The 11,170-nt window shown below is 39.3% G+C and overlaps 1 protein-coding gene across 1 annotated transcript in view; it reads left to right on the plus strand.

Moving 5' to 3' along the window:
• The window catches only part of GABRR3 (gamma-aminobutyric acid type A receptor subunit rho3), a 33,864-nt gene that overhangs the window by 22,270 nt on the left and 424 nt on the right, over positions 1-11,170 (plus strand). Inside the window, exons 4-8 of the mRNA XM_013950175.2 lie at positions 302-525; positions 3,580-3,662; positions 4,521-4,661; positions 7,560-7,712; positions 10,067-10,263. Of these exons, the coding sequence (XP_013805629.2) occupies positions 302-525; positions 3,580-3,662; positions 4,521-4,661; positions 7,560-7,712; positions 10,067-10,263 (798 nt within the window). The remainder of the gene's footprint in view (positions 1-301; positions 526-3,579; positions 3,663-4,520; positions 4,662-7,559; positions 7,713-10,066; positions 10,264-11,170) is intronic.

The following is an 11,170-nucleotide window of genomic DNA, read 5'->3' on the forward strand; positions in this document are numbered from 1 at the left end:
TCACTTCACTAATCGTCCAGTCCAGCAGACCACTGAAATCTTTAAGAGTTTTGCCTCAGTACAAAGGAATTATGAACCTCAGACTCAGACACCAGTGATAAGTCAAACAGCAGGAATCTCAAAGGTTGCTCCAACCTGTATTTAATCCCATGGAGTAACTTTTGATTCTTCTCTCTGAGGATTCTCCATATGTTATCCAGAACAGAAATTGATCTGTTACATGACTTGATTACTTTGTATTGCTTACTACTGTATGTGAATAAAATATGCATTATCTTCTTTTATTTTTAATTAAACAAAGGACTTCACAATGACTTTGTATCTCAGACATTACTGGAAGGATGAGAGACTTTCATTTCCTAGTACCAAAAACAAAAGTATGACTTTTGATGGAAGACTGTTAGAAAAGATCTGGGTACCTGATGTTTTTTTTGTACACTCCAAAAGATCCTTCATCCATGATACAACTGTGGAAAATGTCATGCTCCGAGTATATCCTGATGGCAATGTACTCTTCAGTCTACGGTAAGAACAATACCTTTTCATAAGAAAATATACAACATAACTGCAACTGCAGACCAATGGTCTGTACAGTGAAAAATTACTGGAGACCCTTGCAATTAAGATTCTGATACTGGACTGACATTAATCTCCTGGGGTCAGATACTGAGAAATGGTGACCACTGGATACTCCCAATATACCAGGGAGAAAATAGATCCAGGACTGACATAGCAGATAATATATTTTTCTGTCATTCTCATGTGGTTTCCTGTTGCAGGATGATGGCAAATTTTACATCTGTTGTAAATACTGCTGAAGTTTAGCAAGTGCTAATTCATTGCCAGTGGTTTTAGCAATACTGCAGTAGTTTTACTCTTTTGAGTAACGGAGTAAAACTACTCAGTAAAATTCCAAATTATTAGCAAAGAACTTTTTTTTTCCCTGAGTCTCCTTTAAAACTGTCTGCCTTGGCTATTTTCAGCCCAGCATACCTGTAAACATACTATTGATATTAATCAGGGCTCCAGGTAGGCACAGAGAGGAATTACTGGTACTGATACCAGCAGTGTTGGAGAGGCATGTTGTGTGACTACAAGGAACTGGAAAGTGAAACAGCAATTCCAGAACTGGAACAGCAAGGTCATTAAACAGGTACCTCCCTTCTAGCTACATGCTGTTGTTTTTTTTTATTGAGCAGATTTGGATGATGTGGCAAAAATGGTTTTAATGAGGAATTTCCCCCCAAGGTGAAGGCCCAGCCTGAGGCCTGTGTATTGTGGGAATCCCAGTTCTCCAGTTTGTCATTAATTATACCTGTGCACAGAGATGGTATTTCATCTAATCTGAATAGTTCAAAGATCTGTGCAAGCACTTGAAATTTTTGCTATGTAAAAATTTTCCAACAAGTAAATGAATTTACCCACCCTCACTTGAAGACATGCATAAACCCTCCCAACAACAGCTGCACACTGCTTTCTAATGTTGTGAGGTTTTATGTTTATGAATCACAAAAAACAGTGAAAAAACATGAGGTGAACTACTTTATATTTTATTGCTATATTCATTTCCGTGTTTCATGAAAGAGAGCAATCAGAGGAAATACACCAAGGCTTAGAGAAACACAAGGGGTGTGACATTTATTCAGCTGGGGGAAGGAAGAGTGGTGAACAGACATAAGGTGAGCGAATACATTCTGTCAGCTTGCTGGAAGGATAAGGTGTCCTCAAGATTAACAGTAAGAAATTGTGCACAACAGCTTCTTATTACAAACAGGAGGGAGGAAGAAATAGGAAGGAATGTGACAGAGATGGAGAAAAGGGAAAAGGTGAGGTAGGGAGGAAGGCAAAGGAGGAAGCAGGCCAGAGAGGCAGACACACACTGTAGATCAATTTGTTGCATTTGCTCACTGCTCAGAATCCCACCTGTGATGGGAGCCAGTGTCCTGTGTCCTGCATCACCTTTGCAAGCTGGTGCCCTGCTTTTGTTTCGTGCCCTCATTCACTCTACTTCCACAGTTATCTTTCCCTAACCCTGCATCACCAGACGGCGTGTACTGGGTGACTCCTCTTGCTCTGGCAGGTCAGCTTGCAGCCAGCCTCACCTTCCTGTCCTGAGAAACAGGCCAGTGCACAGCAAAGCCCCAAGTTACTGCCAAACCTGGGGATTCCCCTGCTGGCCATAAGCATGGAGGGCAGGTGCCCTGTCCTCTTCTTTCTCTTCTTTATTAGTTCTTATCAAACTGAGAGGCAGGGAAGGGGGAGATCTAAATGTTGATGGACCAAGGTTTTGAAATGATTTAGGTCAAACAATGTGTTTCTAGCCTGTGTTAATGCTTATGTTCCTAAACAATCAGATGCTCATGAAAACCCTCTTTTTATATTGCCAGATTTATATGCAATGGGTAGGTTATAATCCAAATCCTTATTTGAAATCTGCATATTCTACAGATTTCTTCAGTGACCAGTGTCCAGGATTTTACTGAAGCAAAACAGAACAAAAATCCAGATTTGTTGCTAAAATGATCTTCATTTTTTTTTCAATCACTATTTGCTTGCTAGTTCCCTGATCCTGTAGTCAATAGCTAAAAGATTGAAACAACATCCATAGATGGAAGTCTTATGCATCATTTTAGAGATGTATCACTGTTACAACCTCATTTCAACCCAGTAAAATCTTATACTTGTAAAAATTCAGCTACATTGGGATTACTAATCACGAGTTTTCAGAGATCACTTGTATACCCAGTGTATTCCTTGTCACTTATATTCCTGCAGGATTCAGTTTAGGCAAAAAATCAATGTAAAATATCATACGAAATGCAAGCTGTGACAAGAAAAGGAAATTTAGCAATATTTACTATTTTAAAATTTGAATTGTTACCTTTAGTCTTTTTTTGTTTATAGGTTAAAATGTTAGGGGATGTTTATCTCATACACAATTGTGGAAAAGCAGGTGGAATGCAAAATTAATGTCCTTGCTCAGATTTTTCTACACTTTTTAGAGTATAAGGCTTTGAATATCAAATATGACTGTGCTAAATAATGATGCATTTTCATTTGTAGTTTTGTGAGCATTTCTACATTCTGTTGAAGGGGAGAGTAGGCTTTCAAAAATCACAGCTTATCTTTTTATGCAATTAAATATTATAACCATTCAAGCTGTGAAAATAGCACTTGGAATAATATTTGCTCTAATCTTTAATATCTACTTCAGTCTATGAGACATCCAGTCAAGAAATGTGAACTTCCCTTGTTAATCTTTGTAAGTGTAACCCTTCAAAGGAAAACATGTGAAAGACTAATGAAAGACCAGGCCAGTGAAGAGTTTAAAAATTGAAGGTAATGTACTTAATAAGAAAGACTGTTTATGGTTTAAAACATGTATTCTCTCACTGGCTTAGTTTTATCTCACTATCCTAAAGCAATTTTAGAAGTGCCTAAAAAATAAAAATGTAGAAAAATTCAATCATTCATATTCTAATCAGCAGATTGTTTGGGGCTCTCAGTAAGATGTTTGCACAGTCCTGAGAAAGTGTCAAAATTTTCATTTAATTTCTGTTTTTCTGTTCCTTTCTGCAGAATAACAGTTTCTGCTATGTGTTTCATGGATTTCAGTAGGTTTCCTCTGGACACTCAGAACTGTTCTTTAGAACTGGAAAGCTGTAAGTTTAATTCATACCTGTTCTTCATTTTTCACCAGCACTCCATTTTGTTCATAATACCTTTTTCACTGCTTTTAATGTGTGACCTCAATCCTTTAGCCTGTATGTGAAAGACTGGCCAGTTTTTGATCTTTCCGGAAGTCAGTACACTTTGGGAAAATGGAAAAACAAAGATGCACCCTGCTCTTTTCTGACTGGGTTGATATTCCAAGGCCTAAATCTAAAAATCTTTTCTTTGTCAAAAACCATGTTTGCTTGAGGAAAAAATGCAAGTTAAAACTGAAATTGGATGTCAGGATTTGGCCTCATGAAAAAAATGGAAATGGGTGCTTGTGTTACTGTGAAATGTCTGCTTTTCCACCCGTGACTCAGCCTTTTGTAGGAAGCTGCAGAGCTGGACAGGGAAAGGTAATTCTGTCTTGCAGAGCACTCCAAATTTATTCTTCTCCTGATTATGAACAGAACTGGGATGCTGTTTTTTTGTTTAGTCTCTGCGAAAAGGAACAGGTTCCTGGTGTTCAAGCAGCTTATCATGGCAGCTCCAGAGCTGCAGGCCCTAAATGCCCTGGGACCCTGAGTGTGACAGAGCTGTGAGGACTGGGACTCACAGCTGCCCTGTGTTCCCTCTTCCTCCTCTGTCAGGCAAACTGCTGGCAGGAAACAAGACTGGGTTCCACTAGAACAAGATTGAAAATGGCCTTTACAAATTTTTCATTGTCAACTAATGGACAAGCTGAGATGAAAAACATGTTTCTTTGTGATTTTCCCAAATTGTTCCAGTGATCTCCTATCCCTAAGAAAAGAAAACAGGAGCTCTATTCCAGCAGAAGTGTTGATTTAGATTTTACTTTCTCACAGATGCGTACAATGAAGATGATCTGATGTTATACTGGAAACATGGAAATGAGTCCCTGAGCACAGATGAACATATTTCCCTGTCCCAGTTTTTCATTGAAGAATTCAGTGCTTCCAGTGGACTAGCTTTTTACAGCAGTACTGGTATAGTAAGCCCTTGGCATTAGAAGAGAGAAACACGTGACACAGTCACACAGAATGTCCTTCACATTTTAATCTGTTGTTAATAAATGACTGTTACCACTGTGAGAGATCTCACAGTTAAAATGAGGTCTGTCAGTCACTGTGATCTATGGCCCTCTGGCCCTAGGTTCTTTTTACATAACCTATGTAACACTCTCTTGGTATTACAAGAAGAGGCCATAATAATACCTATAACTTAATATCTGACAAAAAGAACCTGAAGAAAATGAACATGCAGAACAGCCAAATATATGCTGTTGCTAGGTCTTGAAAAATCCTGGGGCTTCTCTGAAAGCCTCTGGGTTTATGGGAATATTTTGGTCCTCCTGGTTGTATAGAAAAACTTGAAAATGCAACCCCTAAACAGTCAATTACTAGAAAGCAAGCAAGAGGAACCCCAGTGTGTTTTATTTGCTAAAATCTCCTCATTTTTGGAGCTGTAAACGTCATTAAAAATCCAGTGACTATAATATTTCTGCATGAGAGCATTTATAACCTATTGAGGCCTAATTCATGGTTTGCTTAATGTTCCATGTTTATACATAAAGTTGCAGACAACAATTCCTTTATGTCACTGCTACATTTTTTAAATACAGGTATCTGCACCAGACAGCTTTTTATTCCTTCCTATAGATCTGGAACCACACTTTCTGGCAAACTGTTCAAAGCCTTAGGAGTTTATTATAGTCCCCATGCAAGGAGGTTTTTATCTTCTTTGCATTGTACATGCAATTATAAATTTTGAAACATTCCCCTGTGTAAATAGTCTAACCAAACTTTTCTTAACCAGATAGAATAGCACGCTTGCTACTGTACTTTCTAGTCAGAGTCAGTTCATTTCAGTGTGATATTGCCCTTCAGTTATCAAGGCTGATTAATGGATTAGAAATTATTTCATATAATATGATGAAATTCACAAAGCATTGGAAAAAGTCCTTTAAGACATACAGGAAAGCTGCAAATAGACTTATTTACTGTATTTATTTACAGGATAGCTTCTTTTTGCCTTCAAATAGGACCCATTAAAATTTACAGTCCTCATATTTTAATGGCTGATATTTAATGGATAAATTCCAATTTAAAGTATGATGCAGCCTAAGCAGCAAGGAATTCAAAGCTTGATCAGGTTCTTCATCCTTATCTCTTGCTGGTGTTTGAGCTAAGAACAGCATTCCAGCTTTCAAGAGCCACTGTCATATGAGAAGAGGGCGGGTGATTTCCCCACCATCCTAACTGTGTCTTGCTGAGAGCTACATCAAATGTGCCCTTTCTGCAAGCAGAAGACTGTGATGTTTTCCACTAAACTGCCATAACTGTTTGTTGAAGCTGTTTTCTGGGGACTCAGCTAATGGCTTCTTTCCACCTTGCTATTCCTCATCAAAAAACACTTCTGTAAGGCAAATGCAGCCTTGCGCACAACTATGCAACCTTATACCATTCTTATACCCACCCTCTACGGCACCTTTACAGCACCTTTGACTTTGCAAAGGTGTAACTGCTTGAGACTTAACATGCAGATGTTTTGATGATCAGCTGACTCAGCAGGGTGAAGACTGTTTTAAATTACAGGGACCACTGGGAAGTACCTGAATAAATGCATGTACCATATCTGTTAATTAGAATACTGCCATTTGTATGTAATCACTTCTCAGACATGCACTTTTATTCGGCTTTGAGTTTCTGTTTCAGCCACGAGGTTCCATTTTCTCTTGTTCTTTTATTTTGCTTCTCATTTCTCTCGTTGGAAGAAAGTGATTTTATGCAGAAGAGCCCCCCAGCAGTAAGTAACTGTGGGGAACAAGCAGCGCAACTCTAATGGGAGGCCTCTCCCATTAGACAGGGAGAAGAGTCTGGGACAACAGAATGGACACAAACACTGCTCACAAAGCAGCCTTTGGCATTTTAGGTTCTGTGTATCCTTTCCTGTGAGTTTTAGTGAACTACACATCTAGACAATCCCATTCACCTCTCACGACATACTCTATTAGGTTTCACCTCTAAGGACAATTTTTGCAAAGAAGCATTGGAGCTTTTGGAGTTCCTTGGCCTCCAAAGGACCAATACTTTCAAACTGTTTTTGAGACAATCATTTTTAAAAACAAAAGCCTGCTCCGTGGCTGAAACCACACAGGGTATGTTTAATATCAGACAGGATTATTATCAGGACACTTGTTTCTTAAAGTAGCTCATTGTAATGCAATGACTGTTCCAACACAGGCTCATTCATGTCTGTATTTGCATTGTAAAAGCAGATGCTGCACAGCCAGCTATTTCTGTCTTCTTTTCTCCTCATTGTACACTGAATTACTTCCCATTGCACAAGGTATATAGCACACGAGCTTTGCCGCACAGAGCCTGCCCCAGAATTCACTAGATGGCAGCCTTGCCTCTGAAGTCAATACTGAGCGGGTATTCCGGTCTGACCAGAGGAAAAGAAATGCTGCTTGTTGCCTGTGTATTTGTAGCCATGAGAGGCAGCAGACTACTTTCTGTGGGAGGTAGAGTGTTGGCTTCACTGTCCTAGCTTAACTGGATAATTATATTCTGTCTGCATTCTCCTGACAGTTTCACTGTAAAACTATTTACTTTTTTTTTCCAATTTCCTAACTTTGAGTACAGTATTTTATTTAGGCAGTTGTGATGCTCCACTCCCAAGGCAGCAGTATTTTAATGTGGTATGAGTGACAGTGTGCAAAGAACTATATAAAATGAGGGTGGTAGCAATATTTTGTATGTGCTTATTATTACTGATGTGGGCACACCATACCTGCTGGAAGGACAGGGCCAATAAACCGAATTCAAAAATAACGCCAACCTCTTCTCTTCTCCCCCAACCCCTCCGCTCCCTTTCTTCAATAGGTTGGTACAATCGACTTTTTATAAATTTTGCCCTCCGGAGGCACATATTCTTTTTTGTGCTACAGTCCTATTTCCCAGCTATGCTGATGGTGATGCTGTCTTGGGTTTCATTTTGGATTGACAGAAGAGCCGTTCCTGCCAGGGTATCACTAGGTAAATCTTTACCTTATATTCTTTTGGGAGGTATAGAATGGATAGGGGAAAGATTTTGAAGTTACTTTACCTTCTTATTTAAACAAGACATGAGCAAGTATATCAAGTAATTGCCTGAACAGCATTATTATTGCCACTGTTGTCAGTACCACAGACTCTTGTAGTCAACCGATTGGCTTTGCTGTACTAGAAGGCAACTCACACAGCACAGAAGGATGATTCTTCAGATTTCCCTTTGTAGAATTTTACTTTATTTCCTTTGTTGCAAAGACTGTCCCTTCCCCCCCCCCCCCCCCGCCTCCACTTCTCAGGGATGTAACAGGTAGTCTGATCCTTCCCCAAATCTGTGGCTCATCAGAGATGCTTAGAAGGCACAATACAATCTATCTAAGGGCTTTGTGCCTCACTTTCTCTCTAGAATCTGTTGATATCTTCCTACCAGCTTGGATCCAGTTTCCTGAACTGTCCTGTTCTTTGTCAGGTACTTTGGGTTTGCTCTGGTGCCCTAACTTCGTATGCTGTGGAAGCCAAAGAGTAAGTTAGGCACCTTTCTGCTCTCAGTGTTTTAATTCTGAACACCACAGACTCAGGATAAAAAGGAACTAATTACAGTGTTTTTTTAATAACATTATTGGTTTTCTCAGTGATGAATCACTTGATATCACTTCAAGACTGCCTTCTGTTGGGAATTTAACAATAATGGCCTTGGAATTAATAGATTTTTTTCAAAAATTTTCAACATCTCTCAGAAGTTTTGGTGGAAAAACACTGGGATATCTAATGTATCCATAATGCATAGGAGTCCTCAGGCTGCCCGTTTAAGAATAAATAATGAAGTTCCTGTTCTGTCTTCTCACTGATACTGGTCCCAGAAGTTGACTGCATTTTGCCATATTTCTTAGACAATCCTTGAGAATCCTCGTGTAAGAAACAAACTTGCATGTACTGAGGGAGCCCTTAATGTTTATCTATAGCTATACTAATCTAGAAAAAATAGGTCTATAGCTACTTCAGATCTCTTTCTATTGGCACCGTCTAAAACTATTAACACATGGGATATAAATCTATTTGTTAATCTAAAAACAAGTTATATCTCCTACCTACTGTTAATAATACATCTACCAATTCCTTTTATTTATAATAAATAAAACAATATTTAAAAATAAAGTTTTGAGTCTCAGTAGGTCATTCGTAATGCTGTCAAGATGGTTTTGCTGATCATGTTCTTCAATTTATATACAGATTTCTATAGAAGGTTATGCATCAGGAATTTTATGAATAACACACATTTCATCAGCATAAGCATACATAATTTATAAGCAACATTAACAACAAAGTTTAAAAACCTTAGCTCCCTAGTCTAGAGTATACAGATTTTTAATGCATAGATTTCCTCTTATATGGTATATTCCAAACTCCAACATTCAGCCTGAGGAACTTGCAGAGTAAGAAGAAGGAAAGCAAGAACTCTTTTATGTTTCAGTGGGCTTGAACTAGGACAAAACTGGAGAAAGGCTATACTGAGACCTGACTGAAAAGCTATACTATCAGCCAGTGCTGTGACTTAGGGATGTTGCTGAGATGTCTTCCCTTTAGGGATTACATTTATTTCTTTAAAATCAGTTTTGTGTTGGGTTTGGGTTTTTTTCAAGATAGAACAAAACTAGAAGTCTTAAACAGGCAATGATAGGCACACATAAGAGGAGAGATTGAAAAGATAAGGGTGTAATTCTGGACACATGCAAGTCAATGAAAAAACATATCTTAGCATCAATGAATTCAGCTTTTCATGCTAGAATGTTTTTAGAAAGCCAAGGAGTTATGACAGAGACATACAAGCCGATGTTATGTTCTCAAGAAGTACAATTTGAGAAAGGATTGGGAGGGAATTCAGTGATTCTTTAGTGAAGCACAGGAACTAGAAAGGTGCGTTGCAGAGACCCTGGCTCTATGAAGCGAGGGAAGAAATCCTTTCCCTTTCCCCACTGTGGGACACTGTAGCAGACAGCTCTGTTGACCACAACTGCTTTCACTCCTCCTCTATGGCAAGGCCTAAGGCTGTCATAGGCATGTGTTCCTTACACTGCCAAATCACCAGCATTGTGTCTGCACTGTTGGAACCTGGTGTGCTGCAGCTGTAACTGCACACACTGAGCAGAGCTATGGCATCCTGGTTTCAGTATTGCATGTGATAGGTCCTTCATGGTTCACTCTACTTTTTAGAGCCTGTGTGATGAAGTTAAAGGTGATCTCAGTCATATGACCTATGAAGCTATGCTGTCCAAGCAACTGGTGATGAGCTAAACAGAACCAGTCGGCTAGTACTATGATAATCTCCCCTTTTTCCTTGGCAGGTATAACTACGGTTCTGACAATGTCAACCATCATCACTGGAGTAAGTGCCTCAATGCCTCAAGTGTCTTACATAAAGGCTGTGGATGTATATTTATGGATCAGCTTCCTTTTTGTCTTCCTGTCTGTCATCGAATATGCAGCAGTGAACTATCTCACCACAACTGAAGAGAGAAAGCAACTCAAAAAACGGGGCAAGGTACAATCTTGTATTTTGTTGCCTTCAGAAAGCATCACAGAAGCCACAGAGTAATCCTGGTCCAGCACTGTGGTAACTGTGCCGTAACCATGTTTGTGATTCCTCCCTGTATCTCACTTTTCTTTACTTGACTGAAGGGAGGAAAGGTATCACCCTCTCTGGGCTCTTGGGAATGTCTCTCTCCCCTCCTCTTCTTGAGACAGAAATTAGGGAGTACATCTCTAATTCTTTCCTGAAGAAGGTCTCCTTCACTCCGTTTCTCAAATACCTGTTGATCAAGACAGTCCCAATGTTTTGGTCTTTTCCTCTCTCTGAAATGTACCCCGAAATATCCTGGTGTAATATCCCCTCCTACTTCCTGTGGAGAAGAGTCTATTTATTTCTCTTTCTCCTGCTTCCCCATTTTCAATTAGGCAGATAGGTTTAATGATATCTTTTTGTCTGAAGATCAGGTGAATGACAGGGTCATTTTTAGAAAAGTGTGCCTGAAGCAGAAACATTTACAAGTTAAAGATTTACTTTCCCTGCCTTTTCTCAAACATGCACTTAAAACTTTTGCATCAGTGAATATCCCCACATGTAAACTCTATTTTTGGAATATCACAAGGGGAAAGACATACAAAAGATGCACATGTTGCTCACATGATTTCATAATCCTGTCAAAAAAGTACTCTTGGAAATGTTCAAAATCATTTCCCACAGCTCTAGCAACACAGACCTACAGGAGAAGCAGAGTTTGATTTTTCTGTTCGAGAAGCTGGGGTACATGCAAGTCAGCTGGCAATAACCAGTCAGACTAAGTGTGTTCATCAAATACATCCCCTTCCTTGCTCAAGCCTTGCACAAGGGGGCAGGCCCCACAGATGACAGTATCTGAGCTAGATGCATATTGTGGGGTAGCCATGTT

The sequence above is a fragment of the Apteryx mantelli genome, chromosome 1 (genome assembly GCF_036417845.1).
Source record: "Apteryx mantelli isolate bAptMan1 chromosome 1, bAptMan1.hap1, whole genome shotgun sequence".
In the NCBI taxonomy this organism is placed as follows: Eukaryota; Metazoa; Chordata; class Aves; order Apterygiformes; family Apterygidae; genus Apteryx; species Apteryx mantelli.